We start from the raw sequence: 21,166 nt of genomic DNA, 5'->3' as shown, positions 1-21,166 counted from the left end.
AAAGGGTGTCTTAGGGACAGGAAGGAACATCATCTTCCCTGGCTAAATCTACAGTGCAGGAATCTCATGAAATCTAGAGATCAACTATTAAGGCAGAGCTTGAAATCCAGACTATCCACTGATAGACATAAATTCACTCATGCTCGTAACAAGGTAACACAAACAATAAGACAGGCCAAAGCGAACTTCTTCATCAATATAATTGAAGGTGCGAAAGGTAACAGTAAAAATGTTTGGCAAATCCTAAATAAACTACTAGGTAAACATACACTGAATAAAAATATAAACGCAACACTTTTGTTTTTGCTCCCATTTTTCATGAGATGAACTCAAAGATCTAAAACATTTTCTACATACACAAAATAACAATTTCTCTCAAATATTGTTCATAAATCTGAAAAAATCTGTGATAGTGAGCATTTCTCCTTTGCCGAGAAAATCCATCCCACCTCACAGGTGTGGCATCAAGATGCTGATTAGACAGCATGATTATTTCACAGGTGTGCCTTAGGGTGGCCACAATAAAAGGCCACCCTTAAACATGCATTTTTGCTTTATTGGGGGGGGTCTGGGGGGGTCCGAAAACCAGTCAATATCTGGTGTGAGGGTTAGGGTTAAGGTTAGGGTAATGTTGTGAATCGAGTGGCCCATGGTGGTGGTGGGGTTATGGTATGGGCAGGCGTATGTTATGGACGACGAACACAGGCCACTCGATTCACAACATTACCCTAATCCTAACCCTCACACCAGATACTGACTGGTTTTCGGACCCCCCCAGACCCTCCCAATAAAGCAAAAATGCATGTTTAAGGGTGGCCTTTTATTGTGGCCACCCTAAGGCACACCTGTGAAATAATCATGCTGTCTAATCAGCATCTTGATATGCCCAACCTGTGAGGTGGGATGGATTTTCTCGGCAAAGGAGAAGTGCTCACTATCACAGATTTTTTCAGATTTGTGAACAATATTTGAGAGAAATTGTTATTTTGTGTATATAGAAAATGTTTTAGATCTTTGAGTTCATCTCATGAAAAATGGGAGCAAAAACAAAAGTGTTGCGTTTATATTTTTGTTCAGTGTAAGAAACAGGAAAATAATGTTCTAGAATTAAAAATCAAAGATGCCCTGATTTTGCCCCCGGGTGGGGGCAAAACGCAACATCTTGCAAGAAACAGTGTCTTAATATTTAACAAACTATGAATGTGTCATACCCACTTAACGGGAAGAAACTCAGCTATCAGACAATATTAGTTTGTTTTTATCCAAACAAAACAAAAGGGTAATAACAAAGTCTATGAATTAGCCCTGAGCGAAAAAATGCTAACGCACTTAGCACAGAACTCAAGGTAAAATACCTTTACTTACTTACGGATCTGCACAAACAAGATATCGATTAGCAAGCTGAGATTCCACAGATTCCAGACATATAAGTATCATCACTGAGCGATCAGAACTCGCGGCCAAACGACAAGAAACAACAACAAAGAAATGTGCTTTACGGAGCCAAAACGTCTTACCTTAGCTGTTGTTCAGATCAAAAGTTGTGTTCAATTAAAACGAGAAAAACACTGCTGAAGGTTAATCCAGAGGTTAATCCATCATCATATTTATGGCAATAAACATAGTTTTCTATAGAGTGTAACATACAGTAGCTTTCGGTTTGGGCAAACTGCGTGTGCATCACTCTCAATCCTCAATGGTAATGTTTAGATGGATTTAGGAACCCCCCCCTCGATTCTATAGGCTCTAACGGTTCAAAAGAGGTGTCAATCACCAAAATCGACCAATGGGTTTGTTGGAGTCGGGAGGCCTGTTAATTTATTCCGGCAATTACTCAGACCTACTAATTACCCTAACAGAAGCTAGTGAGTCTATGTAAGTTTACTGCCAGGCTCGGATCCACCTGGATCAGCTAGGTCTCACCTCTACTAACTCCTGAAGAACCAGGTTCAATTAACTATTGTTTCAATTACTACGCACTAAATCCGTATAAGCGATCCCGAAGGATTCTGGTATCAGTAATGAGGTGTGGCCCTGCCTAAGTGTGAGTGTGGCAGTGTGCAATCTTACCTTTAAGCAGGAGAGGAGAGCACAGATTTATTTTTAAGTTATCCCGATCCAAAAAGGTGGGATGATTTTGTTTGAAGAAAATGGTCCACACTTTTACAGGGTTTTTACCTTCTGTCGTTACAATGTGACAATCATACGAAATATATCATGCTGTGGTCCTTTTCTAATATAAAACCTCAATTCACAGTTTTACATTTCTTACATTAAATCCTAACTTCAACTGGCCCACTTCAGTTGTGACATTACATTCTAACTTCAACTGGCCCACTTCAGTTGTGACATTTAAATTCTAACCTCAACTGGCCCACTTCAGTTGTAACATTTAAATTCTAAATTCAACTGGCCCACTTCAGTTGTGACATTTAAATTCTAACTTCAACTGGCCCACTTCAGTTGTGACATTTCAATTCTAACTTCATCTGGCCCACTTCAGTTGTGACATTTCAATTCTAAATTCAACTGGCCCACCTCAGTTGTGACATTTCAATTCTAAATTCAACTGGCCCACCTCAGTTGTGACATTTCAATTCTAAATTCAACTGGCCCACTTCAGTTGTAACATTTAAATTCTAAATTCAACTGGCCCACTTCAGTTGTGACATTTCAATTCTAACTTCATCTGGCCCACTTCAGTTGTGACATTTCAATTCTAAATTCAACTGGCCCACCTCAGTTGTGACATTTCAATTCTAAATTCAACTGGCCCACTTCAGTTGTGACATTTAAATTCTAACTTCAACTGGCCCACCTCAGTTGTGACATTTCAATTCTAAATTCAACTGGCCCACTTCAGTTGTGACATTTCAATTCTAAATTCAACTGGCCCACTTCAGTTGTGACATTTAAATTCTAACTTCAACTGGCCCACTTCAGTTGTGACATTTAAATTCTAACTTCAACTGGCCCACCTCAGTTGTGACATTTCAATTCTAAATTCAACTGGCCCACTTCAGTTGTGACATTTCAATTCTAATCTCAACTGGCACACCTCAGTTGTGACATTAAACTATAATAGGCCTTAAACTCAATTGACCAAACCCCTTGTGTTTGTAAATACTGTGATTATAGAACAACATGAAATATAATGCATTTTCATTGTGGGTTATACAAGATTATATTTGATTATTATTTGATAATATTTGATTATATTAACTTTTCGTTTTAATTATTCAACTTAATATGGAGACCTCAACAGGTTCCAGAGATATGGCAAATATACCCAAAGGACCCCAGAGGTGGGTTTTGTTTTTTCTAAATCTCTCTAAAAAGGTCAAATTTACACAGGGTACTTATTATATGTTTTAGTTTGGATTCCTAAAGCTTTTAGTCTACTATCCCATCATTCAAGGGTGTTTTTCACTATAAGTAATGGGGGTTTTTTGGACGGAAATTATAATTTGTTCAATCTGAATTTAATTTAAAATAAAAACATCTATATTGATTCTGACTTTTCTACATCCAACTCACAGGTTTATCATTGCTTTGAGAAAAAGATTATCAATTTACCTTTTTAGAAGGGAAGATATAGTCATTTGTTCTGGGCATGTCATTTTCAAGCCTGAAACCTGAAAAACATGCTTGGGGCTTAACAACCTGAAACCCATAGAACAGCTGTACAAAATAGCTATCAAGGTGTTTGACAGAAAGCCACATTCATACCACCACTGTACCATCCTTGAAAAACACAATTTCAAGTCTTTTAAAAGTATGTGTTTTTATTTATAAATGTTTACATGGACTGGCCCCCCCTCCCTTAGGGGAGTTCATCCACAAAAAACACACCTGACGCTGCACTAGGCCAGAAACCAGAGGAGACTGTGAAGTCCACCGTAGACGGACCACTTTTGGACAAAATGTCCTCTCCATTAAAGGCAGCTCATTGTGGAATAGCCTCCCAACTGAGATACGGGATTGTCCCACTCTCAATAGCTTTAAAGGTCAACTCAAAGAATGGTTGAGAAACAAACAGACGTGCAATCACCGCTAAATGCACTTTAACACAGGGGTATCTCCTCTTGCACTTGTAGCTCTTGTATCTCCTCTTGCACATGTAGCTCTTGTATCTCCTCTTGCACATGTAGCTCTTGTATCTTCTCTTGCACTTTATATGTCGTAGCTGCTACATTGTACTGCTATGTGGTAAATGCTTTTATGCTGCTCATGCTCTTTCTGCATATCATATTTATTTTTGCTATGTAAATGTCAGGTTCTTAAATGTTGAATGTAAGGGACTATGGAGGGAAATTAGCTCAAAGCTAAAATCCGGCATTATAACGTTTTTAAAGCATTATTTGTTTTAAATGTTCATCAATATGCATTGTCCCTCTTCAAATAAATGTTTAAATGAAATGATTTGTTCTTTAGATGTAGGTGATGTCCAGATCTTAGACACAGACGCATCTCCCTCCCATCATGGACTCCAAGAAGCCGGGGATGCTTCGGCATCTCCGCCAGAAGATGATGCCGCACCTCCGACGAGCGAAGCCGAACCAAAGCAAGCATGTCCTTCAGCTGGATAACACCCTGGACCACCGGATGAGCGCCTCCGTACCCGACATGAGGGACATGAGGCAGGAGTACGCTCACCTCTCCTCCGTCCCACAGCTTCAGCAGTACAACTCTCCCAGCTTCAGCAACCCCTCCACTCCACTCGTCCAGTCAGGCAGAGGCCAAGGAGAAGGTGGGGGTGGCCTGCTGATTGGAGTGTACGACGGTGAAGCTGGGAGGAGTGTCCCTGCAGACTGCACCGACTGGGCCTCCTCTCATGAGTCATTCAACAGCCTTTGTGGGGAGGAGAATAGCTCTCCAGAGGCTAAACACATAGCACCTGGGGTCATGGAGCCTGAGGAGCTGGGCCTGCCCGAGATGATGACCGTGTACAGCCCGGAGCCTCCGCCACTGGAGGTGTCCCTGGACAGCTCACAGGTACACATTCACACACTCACACACCAAACAACCTCCAAACACCCTCCAAACACAAGCTCATTTAGCATTCAGCAAGTTATTTGGTTACAAAAGATTGCTCTTACTTTGGATGTCTTTTTAATATTCAAGGCTTCTGTTGAAACATTTCCAGTTAGCTTGACAGAAAAAAAGTTTGATGTTGGTTTATTTTTGTATTTGTTTATTATAATCATTAACAGATAGCATGGCAGTAGTACAGATAGTATAGTATTACTTTGGTTTCTTTTTTCATATTTATGGCTTTTGTAGAATCATTAGCAGTTAGCATGACTGCAGTAAACATCATATAGTATTGCTTGGTTTCATCTGATATTAAAGGCTTTTGCTGAATCATTAGCAGTTTGGGTGAGAGTAGTAGAGCTTGTGTATTGTGGTTTTTTGTTTCCTTGTGCCTCAAAGATAAAAAGATAGCACATTTATCATGAATTGGCTAGTGGAGTTTACTTTGGCTGGTGAGAGGTGTCAGGTGTATTTGCACAGGACTATGAATCCTGGATCAGCTAGATAAAGTTGACATTTGACCTGTGTCTATATTCATTTGTCTGCAGCAGCACTGTGCAAACTCTGACAGTATTTGTTTTATCTGCGTCTCACAACATACTGTAGGTGCCAACCTGGCATGCTCATATTACATTATGCACTTATACCTGATCATTCATTTTATGCTGTGCTCTTAAAGGAAGAAAACACAATGCCTCATTGGGAATTTGAGGAGCTTCTTTATAAGGGGGAGGGTTGTTCAAGATGTGCTGATGTACAACTATTCATTTATAAACAATGTTATCTTGTTAGTTGTCAGTATCAACAGGTATCATAACAAAAAGTTTCTTTTCCTAAAGATTGTCAATCGTCCAAGGCTCCCACATTGTCCTGAAACACTCCAAAAGTTGCAAAGTTTGGAAAATGTTTTAGTTTAAATATACTCCTTGTCATGCTTTTCCATTTATTACCCGTCCCCTTGTGTGTTAAGTAGGCTTTTAATGCTTGTAAACGGTCTGCAGAGTCACAAACCCTCAAAGTACACCCTGTAGCGAGTAAAACTCTAACACAGAAAAGACCTGTCTTTGCTGCTCCAGAACGCCTCATTGGAGATTTCTCTTTTTCTATTGTTTGTTTCCTGGGTTCTGTGACGTGTGAACACCCACATCAACAACAAATGACCGGATTGGCCCAAATGGACCAATCCGCGGAGCATCTCACACACCAGGATCCCTTGGCTAACTAACAGGGAGTCCCCATTGACTTGCATAGAGCTCCCTGAACGCTGCTAATAGACGAGTTGGGATAGCGGAGAAATGCTCTCCGCAGACCCATTCTCACAGCGTTATAAACCTTTTTCTTACTCAATATCAAGCCACACTTATTGTTTTTACTTCGGCTGTGAGTGTTTGTGTATGCTCAGGATGAGTGTCGCTTGTATCGCCGACCCGGAAACCTGTCCGCTCCTCGCAGCAGCTCCTAGCAGCCGCGAGCAGCAAAGAGCCTCACAACGAGCCTCACAACGAGCCTCGCAACGTCCCGACCAATCAGAGCACACTGGGCTCACAGGAAGGGGGGGCAGGAGCTCCAACGAGCCGTTTAGGACAGAGAGTGAAGTGAATACACATACTTTACAGAGATGCTCTATGAGAAACCAATGTGAGTTTGGAAAATTGCACAATATAAATCGATTTTAGTAGACCTCAACAATGGAAATATGATCAGTAGAAATGGCCATGACATGGGACCTTTAAAAATGCTTGATTTTTAACATAATCTCGCATAACATTAACAGAACGCAACGCAAAAAAAACAAACATGATATTGTGTTCACTCGTTGTATTTGATTTCTCTGTTCATCCCTTGCTATAGAAATTAGCAAGCAGTAAATAACCATGATTGAGACTTGGTTTAAAAAAATAGATTTTCCTATTCAAATCCATCCTCATATAAATGATCCAATATCAATTCATAAAATCCAGAGATTGATCTCTTCAAATTGTATCCTGTTTCTGTTCTTGTGTCAAGCGTTATTGGTATTGTAACTAAAATGACTATGATCAAACCAATTAAGATTTGTTTATGTTTAATTGAATTGTGACCTTATAAATCCGAATCAAATGGCTTCAGGAAATCTGTGGGGACACCCAGCCCTACAGTATGTATACTGCTGTGGTTACAATTCTGTAAACCTTATTTATTCATTATTCACATTTATAATAATTTAGATGTGATGACGAATGCTTTGTGAGTTCTTGAATTGAACTTGTAAGCGGCTGTGTTATTAAAGATTACATTTTCTGTGACGTTGCATTTTAACATAAGAGCAGACCAACAAAACTAACAGAGGTAGTTATTATTGTATTATCGTTTTTTGTTTCTTTTTTTTTTTATAAATAAAAAAAAGAAGCATTACAAAATGTACTTCAAGTAATGTTACAGAGAAACAAGACTCAAAATGTGTGTATATATTTGATATCATACCCAGTTGTAAAGGGGGCTGACATTGTTAATAACCTTTTTTGTGTGTTGATGAGAAAATGTTAATATTGGACTTCACATTCTGTTTAAACAGTCGATTATGTTTTGAATAATAGTTTGGTCTATAGAATTGAGACATTTGCATCCCACTTTTTCAAAATCTTAAAATGTCTTTTTTTGTCAGTCCAAAATACTCATTTATTACCAAAAAAGCAGGATAACTCCATATTTGAGGCAACACATTATCAGGTGAATATTTGTTCCGTCCGTTGAATAGCAGCTACTTAACAGATAGAAGAGTAGAACATGCAATTTAAAGTGTTACAAATGTATGTACATTTTTTACAAGGTCGTCAGCAATACTAAGCCTATCCAATAATGTTATTGCTGTGATGTACAGTTCTTATTGAATATTCGTTTTCATTTTGAATTGTTATTTTCACTAGTTTAGAAAGGTCTGTTATTGCTATTCATGGGTTTTTGTAATCTTTGGTTCATGGGAGCCACATTTCATTGCACCGCTACTACAAGCAATACAGTAGAAGCAAGTTGATTTGAAAATACCTATGGCAGACTGTGTGGAAAGCGAGGGTTTAAAGGGTTCATATTTGCCCTGCGGCCCCAGGGAATGGTCTTTTGAACTATGCCAGAATTGTAAAGAAACAGGAAAGTCACCATTTTTTTCTTTAGGTGCATATTGTAAAAAGAAAAGTGACCAAGGAATAATCTGTACCTTGTTTTTAAACTTTCCACACCTGTTGGAAAGCAAATTAAATATGAAGCGTTAGAGTTGTAGTAGCAGTAGTGTGGTTGTTATAGTTTGAACTGAAGAACAGGGTAGAAATGACCTTTCTTCTCATTACGGAGTTCTTTGGTTTAATGCAGCTGCAGCCACTGGGATACAAGAATGTAATAAATGCTCAAGTGCATTTGTGCTGGTGGAAGAAAGCCAGAGAGAGATCACTTCCTGAACCTTTTTAACTGAACACCTGAATACAAAAGTTCCTCTTTCACCACCTGGGACTTTCCCAATCATCTTTATAGATCACATGTTGATTTATATAAAGAATGTACCCTTTTGTCTCCGTAGTATGATTATCAGGAATTCGGATCAAAGGACGATGACAACCAGAACGTAAGTGCTGCATTTCCAATGAAGATTCTGTGCTGTTGATCTTTAACATTGTATTTATTGTCCACTAACAATTCAGAAAATAACTTCATGGGTTAAAATAACTGTTTAACGTTAAGTGTCATGCAAACAGCAGCATAGTGCACCAGCTGACACACACTCATGTCAAGGTTTAATTCCAGATTATTGTGTTGTGTTCAGGGCATGATGGGACAGTAGGCCGTGTGCAGTTCAGTGTGTGTCGTCCTGGCTTTTGTGGCCGTGCGCGCTGAGCCTGGGGATTCCTGGCAACCGGGGTTTATTTTCTCTGAAAGATGCCCAGTTCGGTTCAGAGAGGCTTAATGGTGATTAAATAATCCATTGCCTGGACAGGAAGCACACAGGGCACACAGCTGCATAAAGCTTTCCCTGGAGTGTGCTTTTTAGATTGTACCAAAAGCAATGAGAAAAACACAGTCACAACAGTAGAGGTAAAAGATGTAATGTAACATGTAAAGTCCAGTATGTGGCGAACATGTGACGTCAGAATGAAAAGCATTAGGTATAATGTAAGGGGGGGAATAAACAACCGTTTTTTGGGGGGGGTTTCACTGGATCGGTTTGTGTAGGGAGGGGAACGTGGAGTTAATTTGATATTGTATAGAATAAATTATGAAATGTACAAATACATTTTTTTTCGCAAAACAGGAATAGTCCCTTTTTTGCTTATGTTTATGTAGGCATCAAATTAGTAGCCGAAGAACATAATAAGACAAATGATAATCTCTCAAAATCTTACAATATGATTCAATCAATATCAAACTCATAAATATAGTAGCATGGAAATTCCAAAGGAAAGCTGATTATTTGCATTATGACCATCATTTCTGCCAATACAAGTTTCATGAAATGTTATATTTGAATATGCAAAAACAGATACACATAGTTATTAAAACAAACACCTCATTGTGTATATTGGATGTTTTCTTTCCTCTAGTCTGAAACAAAGCAATGTGTTTGCCCTTAGTGTCTCGCCTTATGCAAATGTAAGAATTTTATTTATAAAAACATATAAGGAAATGCACTGCATTTTATTTATTTCCCCATTGGGCTGGGTATCACTCTTAAAACGTATCAAGTACCGAAAGCTAGCATCAAATGTCTGCCAACATTTTTTTTACATTCTACATATTTTCTAAAAGGAAATAGATAGATGTCAAATCAAGATTGGTTTGTGTAAAAAAAACAAAAGAAAGGAAAGAGGAAAAGTGGGACAAAAAAACTCAAACAAAAAATAAACAAAAATTGCATTGACATGCATTTGGGATATGATTTGAAAAAAAAGTTAAATGGAATAACCTTTTTTTGAAAAAATTCACATCGTTGAAAAACCTCTTAAAAGGATCAAAGTATTCAAGATCTCTATCAAACATGATTTGTTTTAGTTGTTGAAATTAATAAATGAAAAGCTGGGTATTAAAAAAGTGTTATTTTAAATTCTGTCCTCAAACTTTAGCATACTAGCTCAACAAGTCCAGCTTTAATCAGATGTACCACGTGTTAAAGTAGAATAAATAGTGTGTGTGTGTGTGTGTGTGTGTGTGTGTGTGTGTGTGTGTGTGTGTGTGTGTGTGTGTGTGTGTGTGTGTGTGTGTGTGTGTGTGTGTGTGTGTGTGTGTGTGTGTGTGTGTGTGTGTGTGTGTGTGTGTGTGTGTGTGTGTGTGTGTGTGTGTGTGTGTGTGTGTGTGTGTGTGTGTGTGTGTGTGTGTGTGTGTGTGTGTGTGTGTGTGTGTGTGTAGTCTGAGATGGGCAATGAGTCTCAGAGTGTGTCGGAGGGCATCAAGGATTCTACCCGGTCCTTCCTGCTCACCATCAACCTAAAGGAGGGACGCAACCTGGTCATCAGGGACCGCTGCGGTAAGAAGATCATCATATTACTTTTACTCTGCCAACATAACCACAAACATGTTATCTGATATCATGTGCAAAATAAGGTCAGACAGATAATCTTACAAATAAATCATTTGTATAAGGGAGATTAGGATTTCAACTAATGTCTTTGTTGGTTAGTTTCCAGAAAACACATTTTAATATAGTGTAAAAAGTCCACCCCAGTGTCTCAGTCTTAAATGATGTCTTTAGATGAATAGCTTTAGGTATAAACCAACAAAACAATACTTTTAAACATGATGTTAAAACACGGGAGAAACTTGAGAGCTTCCTTTGGACTGCAGTCTGCAGAAGGTTGGCAGCTGTTCTGAGTGGATGTTATGCACACATCACTAAATCAACAGGATCTACAGGTAAAATAAATCCTCATAACAAGGAAGCTACTCTGACGCAGTAGCAAATCTACATTATATTTCTGTCCAAAGGCACATTGAGAATAGGTTTTCTGTAAGGAAACTGTGGGACACTCCATCTGATTAAAACCACTTGTACTTGAATGTTTAGATCCTAATCTTTATTCAGGCATTCCCTTTTACAAACACCATGCTTTCCCTTCAATTCATCTTAAAAATCCCTTATACTTGAGATAATATTGCATAATTCTGCATCTCCGATATGTAGGTGCATATCCCTTCTGTGGCAATGTCTACCCTACCTTTACTTTTTGTATTTTTGGGGGTATTCTTATAGGACTTGGTGTGTGTATGTTAGTGTTTTATTTTCTGTGTCAGTGCACTTGTGTTTTTTTGTATCTTCTTTATGTATATAAAACAACGCCACACAATAGAAAATCGAAACTTTAGTAATGGTTTTGTATTTATTTCAATAAATCACTCAAACTCCTCCCCTATCTTATCAAATGTATTTGGTGAGAACGTTGTCATCCTTGCTAGTTAATCAAGTGTTTCTAGGTAGTATACACTCTTCTCATCGGTCATTCGTGTCTTTCTGCTACCTCTGACACACGGTTATGCAGTTTGTCACTCATGTCATCATTTAGCACGACCATGTGCATCTCTGTCCCAGTGACTAAGTGTTACTACTGTTATTCATTGTCTCACCTGTTCTCACGCTCGAGTTGCAACTGCTAGTTTTGTTTTACTCCTTTTTTATTTTAACATTGTCCGTGTCCTGTATCACTTCTGTAACGACACAGAGATCATTGAAGTAACATATTCCATCACATCTTTACTGATTGCACTTCCCTTTTCAGAGACTTTTAGAGAAAAGATGGTGTGTTATATTGGTATCGTGAATGGTCTGCAAAGGCTAAAGTCCTCTCCCACACATGCCCCCCCCCCCCCCCCCCCCCGCCTGAGAATGCCTCGATTGGACTCCTTTGCTTACTTCCGTAACATATTGGGTGTTTCTCAATCTTGAGTACGCTTGCTTGGTAGCACATGTCTTCCGTGTCACTTGCTTCAGAAGCGAGGCAAGAATACTTCCTGGCATTCGGAAAACAAAGAGTGGAACAGGCGAGCAGATATGCTTCATATGAGAGGCCCCGCCTTACATTTTCCGCCGCAGATTTGGGGAAATTGGTCCTTGCGCAAAGCATTGTGGGTATTTTAAGACTGTGGAGTCTACACATGTGCATCCTCGAAATTTCTCCAAACGAAGTACGCCGGGCTCGGTAGAATTCCAAGTATGCTGGGCATTGGAACAGTACTACGGCGGCACTCGATGACGTAGTATGCTTGAAATAGTGGCTCTGGGGCAGCTTTACTCGACATTGAGAAACACCCAGTGACATCACTTTGTAACACTCTTGCAAGGAGATGGCCGGCTTACCAATCAGAGCAGGCTGAGCTCTGGTTTCAGACAGAGGGTGAAAAGTATGAGAAAAAGAAAGCTTTTTGAACATTAAAGCATGGAGACATGTCCCAGGAGAGGCACAACATTTGAATATGAACCTGAAAATGAGCATCGTAGGGCCCCTTTAAGCCTAGCAGAAAAGACCTGTGTCCTCTCCTGCGTGTGTGCTTCCTTCTGTGCTGACCTCAGTCTGTGTGTTTAGCCTTGGCTTGTAAGCGCTTGTGTCTGTTTGATCAAACACAACGTTTTTGACTCCAGGGGCAACCGAGACAGCCGAGTGTCAGGTTGTCTGTGCAGGTCTTATAACAGCCGGGGCAAGATTCCACACGGCACATTAGAACCTGTCTGAACCACACCCTGCACTCATTAAAGCAGGCCTTTCACTCTGGGCATGTCTCTGGATTATCTTCTCTCTCGTGTGGCTTTGTATTTACACAAGCAGGCTGTGGGTAAAGATAATGCAGAAAAATGATAGGAGGATGAAGGCCAAGGAGGATTTGGTTTCCCCTGCATGATTGTTAAGACTATGCAGCCTTTTAAGAGCAGTGCAGGAAGAACATTTATTGTTCTCTTTGAATGGATTAGAAACAATGCAAGCAGTGCGAGTGAATGCTGACAGTTGTTTGCTGATGACAAACAATGAGTTGTGGCATAATGTAATGTAATGCTTATTTGCATGGGAGCATAATACATACAATTTATAATAAGAAAAGAAGAAGTTGTAATATTAAATAGTAGGGATGTATATATATTATATACTTTAAAACAAATGTATGATAATATAGAATAGAAATAAAATATCTACATGTATTTATACATTTTTTGAATTTATATTTACACACTTTTTCTGCAAACTCTTTATAAAGACACATACGGCATAGTAGTTAAATGGCTTACCTATTACAAACTTTGATATCCTTTTATTGGCTGTATTTCTATATCCTGTGCATTTACATGAAAGGAAAGAATAAAGAGGGGGGAAATCAATGTGCTTAAGCCTTAATGACAGCTTTTAGAGAAATAAAATATGACTTGCAGGAGAACACAATGAGAGAAAGGAGGTATGTCAAAATACAGGAACATGTAAGGAAATCTTATAAATCCAAAAAGGGAAACTACAACTGAAAACGTTATGATATTAATATCAAACAACAAAACAATAACTGCATTAAATACTTGGCCAATCAGCAGAATCTGATGGTGGGATTGGTGGTCTGCTGCCCCCAGCTGGTTGACTGATAGAACAGATAGAAGTCACACCTCAAAGGAGAAAAGATTTGAAAGAGCAGCAATGAAAGTGAGGTTTGTGAAAGCGAGGTTTAAAAAAAGTAAAACACTTTTCTTAAAATCTTATAATGAAACATGTATTCATTCTGAATCCTGTTCACATGTTGTCTTATCTTCCACTCACAGTTTTCAGCTGCTGTCACTTTTTGTAGTGGAAGCGTAGATTTGATTGGCTACTGAGTCAGAAAGCTTGTGGTGCCCCTGGTTGAAGAGGACAGAAACCACATCCTCTGTTCAGACTCATGAGAGAGTACACCATGCTCCTCCCTTTCACTGGAAACCTGTACAGTTATTGTAGAAGTTGAGAAACAAGGGTGAAATAAAACGCACGGTCATTGCATCAGTGTATTTTAGTCACAATAACAAAATGCACTTCTTTTAAAATACAGCAGAACGACAATACAATAAGTTCCTTATACAGCACTCGGGAGTATATTGGCCTATAAATTAAAACTAAACCTTTCCAAGCATGGTTAGCTTTGTGTATGGTCTGCAAAGGCTAACATCCCTAAGTTCCCTCCAGAGGGAGTTTCTCTACCAAATATTTTTGGACTATGTAAACGTGTCATAGTAGAGACACAAAATACAAATATGGAACCTGAAAATGAGCGTAATGTGGCACCTTTTAATAAAATACTATTTGTAAAGTTGAATGAACAGCTGCGTTTAATCCACCTGCTTTGGCTTGTATTTGTTCTTGTTTTCAGGTACCAGCGACCCTTATGTGAAGTTCAAATTGGATGGGAAGACATTATACAAAAGCAAAGTGGTTTATAGAGACCTGAACCCCAAATGGAATGAGAGCTTCTCCATTCCTGTGAAGGATCTGAACCAGAAACTGTACATCAAGGTAACGCACTGTCATTGTTCACATAGAGGTTAAGTTATTTACAATGCTATTTATCACTATTATCATATCTGCTCTGTATGAACACTCGCTTGCCGTTGATGTGACTCAGGTTTACGACCGTGATCTGACTACTGATGACTTCATGGGCTCCGCTACCGTCACCCTGAGTGAACTGGAGATGGACAAGTGAGTCTTTCATTTAGAGTTCGGGGGTAAATTATTCTTTTATAAATGAATACTGATTTCTTGAGAATTAAAAAGAAAATATGCTAAAAATAAGTTGGCGAACAGTACAACAATTAACTATTTGCAATTAACACATAAACAAACATTGTTGACAAGTCTTCTGTTTGAGTATACCTTTTATTCTTAAAAGATCTGACTGTTTGAAAAAAATTACTTTAAAAACCTTTCCAAGATTACCTTTAAAAATATATTCTGCCTTTCTGTATAGCATCTTGTGACTTATTGGCTCACATATATGTGCTTATAATTATGTGTTTGCAACAAGCAGTCATCGGCCAATATTTGATTTCCTAATAAAGTCTCTGTCTGCTTTAACCATTTCACTCAGTTTACATTGTTTTGGCCTCATGATATGAGAACAATTTTAAAGAAGCAAATATTAAAATAAAAACTAAAAAAATGATTATGTTTACCTTGGGTAAGAAAAGATTGGTTTTAAAGTTAAAAGTCAATGCAATGTATTTAACAATGAGCACATAAGAAGTTCCAAATCTGTGTCCTATTGTTCGCTGGTTGATCTGGCAAAAAAGGGCAAATCAAATCAACAGTTAGAAGAATGTAGAAACACCTAATCTAAATTGAACAATACAGCAACTAAGGATAAAACCACATGGTGGATATGTATGCAATTTAAAGCAAAGGAAGCTTGCTTATCAAATAAAAAGAATAGGAGATGGGCCTCCACTTGAGGCAAGCCTTTTATGTTTTTAGCTCCGCCTCTCCAGGAAGCAGGAATAACTTCTCTCTGACATCATGTTAACAAAACTTAACATGATGCTCCCTCTGGTCGATGTGTTCCAGGGCCAACGAGCTGCTCTTGTCCTTGAACGACCCCAACAGCCTGGAGGAGGACATGGGCCTCGTGTTGGTGGACATGAGTCTGTCACTCAGAGGCGGAGACAGCAAAAGAGGCCCTGTATGTACTGCATGTTCTCCAACTGAAGGGACACCTGCTGTACATTGTATTCATTGCTCATGCATTGTATAGACTGCACATGTTTGTGTCTGTGCCTGACTAACCACAGTGTCATTTTGTTTTGCTGCTAACATGCATGCTCCTGTCGCCAGCGGTGGCACCCAATGAGAAAACGAAGTGTTAGGGTAAGGCACTCTGAAGGGACCACACAAGACAGACTTTTTTTTTTTAAATCTGCATTCTTAATCAGTCTGCTAAATATGAACCAAGAAGATAATTTTAGGAATTGAATGTTAGGCTTTTAAAGTTGCTCTGAGTCTTTGCACAAGAGGGAAGCAGATCACCGTGTTCTGTGTTTCTTCTGTAGCAAATGAAACCTGACCAATACTTAAATAATTAGTCATTTAAAGTCAGTTTCCAGAAAAGAAAAAAAATTACAAAGACCAATACCAACACTAAATTGATCCTACTTACCTTGTTTTTAAAACTTGACATATTGCGCAGTCCTCTGTCCCATAGTTTTCTATTGGCATCCAAAAACAATAATACCATGAACATGGCCAAGTGACATCTATATTTCGCCTTTTTTAAAGTACGAAAAGGTATCCATTCCTAAAAAGTGGCGTCATGCAAAAGTACTAAAACCTGTAAACGGAGTGCAAGCAGAGATATTTTACAATGACAGTTGAGTCAACTTTTGTTCATGATATCCGGAGAATGTCCATAGAATCAGTCTGGCACAACGTTTAAAAAAACCATCCTACAAGCGTTGTTACTTAATATAAAAATGAATAAATTAAGTAGAAGAAGGAAGTACAACATGACTTTTACACCTCCTTCATGTCACTGTTCCCTATGGTTCCAAAACCGCGTCACTTCTTTTGTTTATTTCTTCTCTTTGAAAAAATACTTAGTGTTGCTTGAATGAAATAAAACAATACATTTGTGACACTTTTTATAAAATAGATGCACGTTTTCAGTAGAAACCAAAGGGCTTGGATTGGAATGCCACAGGGAGAGAAGGGAAGTACTGAGAAGCGTTGTTGGTTTGGGTTTTTTTAATGGTTCTTCTTTAAATAACAAAAGATATGAAGAATATTGCCAGCGCATCCATTATATGCTCTGACCACAGAGCAGCTGCTGAATGCATGCTTTCTTTTTGCTTAGCATGCTATTTGTTGTACCCTCTTTTCTTTATTATTCATGCATCTATCAATCTGTTCCGAGGCTGGAACCAGACCGTGTCTGCTCGTGGTGGGAATCTTTGGTTATTTCAACATTCGATAAAACATTTTTTTTTTTTTAAATAAAGATTTTAGAATGCATGCTTAGGGGTGATCATTTCAGGATCTACTCCAGTCAACTGTGCGCTAATATATATATAATTATTTTTTCTAATTTACAACAAATGACAAAAGTGGCCGTTACAAAACTACAATTGTTGGGCTAAGACTAGATTTCTCAATTGGATTTACCAATTTAAAAAATGTAATGTACTAAAAAATAAAACTGGGAATATGGTAGACACAACTTTGACTGTGTGTAGGATAAGTGTACACCACTTGCAATACTTCAATTATTCTTTTAGTAAAAAAGGTTTTATTCATTGATTTGGATAGATTAAATATCTTAGAAATGAAGGCTATTGATTCGAACAACATTTGTTCTTCCCCTTTTAATGTCTGCATGCTCTTAGATTGAGTTGCAGCCATATTGTTGCAGTCTTGCCGTTATTTGCATGACTGGTTCCAGTCCCCCTGCTACTCCACATGCTAATGGCACTCCGCCGGCTGCACTGAGTGTGGTCCGCTAAGTGAAATGTGATTTTTCTGCATGTGGCAGAACCGTCACTGTCAGCCTGATCTACATGACTTGAATCTGGTTAAATAGATCTCCCTACAGTGCTGTCTTCATGTAAGCTCGGCTAATTATCCAAGTACATGGCTACCTATTATATGTGGAAGAGAGACGCTACTGCAGGCCTGGCCTAATCTCTCAGTGAACTGAAGGGACAATTTAATCCTCCTTTCACTGAAGAATAGAGAAAATAGTATCTCATTCAACCGTCTCTCCCAAGTAGAATCTATTCTATGTATTGGACTGGTTTGTGTTCCTTCTTTTCCCCGGCTCTGCTTGATACATGCATCGTTATAAAAGATAAGAGGATGGTAAATAAGGAGATTAATTGGATTTGGTTTGATTTAAGTATACAGTGTATAAGCAATATTTGTTAAAAGCTAAATATTTCAAAAATATCCGGATTATTCATTGTAGTGCTGCAGAAAAACAGGTTTCACACTAAATCAAATAAATCCTTGTTTAGTGCAGATGGTCTTAAAGGGGCCACATTTATTATTATTATTTTATATACTAACCTAGTGACCTCATTGTGTAACACTCGTGCTTCTATTGGCTATCGCTCTCCTTTCAGACAGAGGGTGAAAGGGTGCTGCAGCACAGGCAGTATGAGGAAAATAAAGAGCTTTCTGAACATTAAAGCATGGAGACATGTCACAGTAGAGGCACTTCATACAAATATGAACTTGAATCATTTTAAAATCATTTTAATTTATTATGATAATAAAATGAGATTCCCTCTAATATCGTAAATCAAATTGAAACTGCAATATCAGTCAAAAGTAATCACTATTAGTTATGTTTCTCTGAATTGTGCAGCCCCATTAGATATCCTTAAGGTCATTGGTTCTGTAATCTAACCTCTCCTCTCTCTGGACCTGCCGCTGCAGTCGGGGAGCTCTGCTCAGAACCTCCGGCTGTCCGAGTCTCTGAGGAAGAGTCAGCTGTGGACCTCTGTGCTGTCCGTTACTCTGGTGGAGGGCCAGGAGATGCCGCTGGACTCCCAGGGGGGTCAGCTCTTTGTCCGCTTCAGACTGGGAGAGCAGAGATTCAAAAGCAAGGTACTTCTCATCTCCTCCACCCCCCTCGTCCTCGTCTATTGTCCTCTTAAACCCTCTCTTTTCTCTCAAATCCCCCTTCTCTCTTTTCTTCTCCTCACACTCCCTTTCCTCTGCTCCTTCTTCCTTTGGCTGCACTAGCTCAGTCTGTAGAGACTTGGCTCAGGAACAGGAGGGTCGCCAGTTCAAGTCCCATGTTAGTGAACTGGCAGCTGGAGCGATGCCAGTTCACCTCCTGGGCGCTGCCGAGGTGTCCTTGAGCAGGGCACTAAACCACCAAATGCTCCATGCCGCCTTAAACTTGGGAGCATCTTTACTCTGACACCTCTCTGTAAAAGTGCATGTCTTTGTGCATGTGTGTCCTTTGTGTTCATATTTGATCTAGACTGATCAATTCTGCTCCCTCTCAGTCTCTTTTTAAGTCTCCAATTTGCTTTCTCCAAAACTTGTTGCCAAAACAGTGAAGTCCTTGCATTTCCTGAGGCCAAGTGGAAGGATCAAATACTAAGAAATGATCACATGACTTGAAGTCACATCTGATTTCAGATGTGGGAAGTTACTAAGTACACTTATTCAAGTACTGTACTTAGGTACAATTTTGAGATATTTGTACTTTACTTGACTTTGATCTAATTTGTAAAATGAGCTGCACCTTTACCTTTGATAACAATTTAATGATCAATCATTACAAAACATATCATATATTATTCTGAAATTGACCAATCTGCACAATGACTACTTTTACTTTTGGTACTTTAACTATATTTTGATGATAGTACTTTTCTACTTTCACTTGAGGAACATTTTGAATGCAGGACTTTTATTGTAACAGAGTAACACTCTGATACTTTACTTTTACTCAAGTACAAGATCTGAGTACTTCTTCCACCTCTGTCTGATTTCAAACTCTTCCATAACAGCCTGAGTAATTTTGCAACTGTGTGTTTTTCTCCACTTTGTTGTAAATACAACTGCAGCAGCTTGACCACAGAGCGTGAACGTTGTGATCAGCTGATTTTGCGCAGTTCTCCAGTGTGTGTGCGGGGCACAGGGGAGTCTCCCACTGCAGCCAGTTGGCGGAGTTTTGGCACAATTCTGTTGTTCATACCGACGTTAACCCTGTCTGTGCACACGGCGACCAACTCTGTTGTCCGGAGCCTCTGCCTCCTGTAAAGCTTCATAGGTCCGTCGGTTATGCCCTGCTCGGCTCGGCCAGCACCCAGTTCAGTCAGTCACAGAAAGTCCGAAGATTTTTCGCAGGGAGCGAAACGGCAACGTAGCTGCTTAATGTCTTTGTTTTTTTTTTACATGTCTCGTAGTTTACTCCATTGAGTGTTGACAAGAAACACGTGTAGACGAAATATGTGTTTTGTTTTGAGGTACGCAAAGGCGCGTAGTGACACAAGTGACGTTACGCAATTCAGATTTTTGCCGCGCATGCGTACCTGCGTACCAGTTATGTGCACCCCTGCTTATGAAGTTGTTTTTGTGTCAAATCTTAATTTCCTAAGAAGCAAGTAACCAAAGCTGACCGATAATTGTAGGGAAGTAAGAAGTACACATTTCCCTCTGAAGGGAGTTGTAGTATAAAGTAGCATTCTATTACAATACCTGAGTAAAGTACCTCTAATTATACAAAGAACAGTACTTTACGAAATGTTCTTTACTGTCCACTAATTACTTTCCATCACTGATCAACTGTTACATTTTTTCTAATTTAGTGGGAATGCTGTTAACAGCATTCCAACTGTTATTCTACGGACGAAAAGTTTATTATTCCGCCGGTATTTTGGCCCTCTTCTCCTCCCGCATTGAACATCGCAGAAACTCCGTTCAAACATCAAAACGTTCAGCTTGGTCGGGAATCGATGGCTATTACTTTTCTCATTCATAACTTTCATAATTCCAGAGATACATCCCAAATGGCAAAAATCTTCAGACTTCAACAAATCTTCATGCAATTCAACTGCTAACTGTTCGTTCATACTTTCACTCAGACACCTCATTCCAACTTTAAAATGTTACACATATTTCTGACATTATTCGTGTTAAACAACTTTTAAATCTGATTCTTACTTTTAGAGATATTAAACATTGTTCAGACCTTGTTTTAGAGGTTTTCGTCACATTTTAACATTAACTAGAGTGTGTGATGTCACAGCTAGAGTGGAGGACAGCTTGAAAATCGTATTCATATTTCTTTTCAAAACTGCCATAATTCCCAAACCCTACATTCTTGAGACATAATTTTTCATGGTAAACGTAGGAAAACATATCGTAGCTTGAAAAATGACAAATAATTAAGCAAAAAATAATTAAACAAAGTGCCTCTTGAGGGCAACGTTCAACATGTCTCCATTAGAGCCCATTGTAATTTCAGGCAGATATTTCCTCACAGCAGCAGCCCTTTAGTTAAACTGCCAAAAAGGCCACATTATTAACCCGAAAGTACACAAAAATTACACTTCAGATACTCAACTTCCTTGACATGCTTCACGTTTTGAAATTTCACAGATATCTGTTACGGTTCTTCCACAAAACGTTCACATGTAAGAGGTTCATCTCTCATTCAGAACAGTGAA

General features: G+C 38.9%; 1 protein-coding gene across 2 annotated transcripts in view; it reads left to right on the top strand.

The window, feature by feature from the left end:
- The window catches only part of mctp2b (multiple C2 domains, transmembrane 2b), a 65,219-nt gene that overhangs the window by 20,371 nt on the left and 23,682 nt on the right, over positions 1-21,166 (top strand). The window contains exons 2-9 of one of the 2 annotated variants that reach the window (XM_079663977.1): positions 4,435-4,995; positions 8,585-8,629; positions 10,405-10,522; positions 14,365-14,507; positions 14,617-14,693; positions 15,555-15,669; positions 15,822-15,854; positions 18,417-18,587. In XM_079663977.1, the coding sequence (XP_079520103.1) occupies positions 4,483-4,995; positions 8,585-8,629; positions 10,405-10,522; positions 14,365-14,507; positions 14,617-14,693; positions 15,555-15,669; positions 15,822-15,854; positions 18,417-18,587 (1,215 nt within the window). In that variant the 5' untranslated portion in view covers positions 4,435-4,482. The remainder of the gene's footprint in view (positions 1-4,434; positions 4,996-8,584; positions 8,630-10,404; positions 10,523-14,364; positions 14,508-14,616; positions 14,694-15,554; positions 15,670-15,821; positions 15,855-18,416; positions 18,588-21,166) is intronic. The other variant, XM_079663978.1, reaches the window with a different exon arrangement.

This window comes from Notothenia rossii (genome assembly GCF_949606895.1).
Source record: "Notothenia rossii genome assembly, chromosome: 2".
Classification (NCBI taxonomy): Eukaryota; Metazoa; Chordata; class Actinopteri; order Perciformes; family Nototheniidae; genus Notothenia; species Notothenia rossii.
Note: the sequence above shows the minus strand (reverse complement) of the source record. Positions and strands in the feature narration are given on the sequence as shown.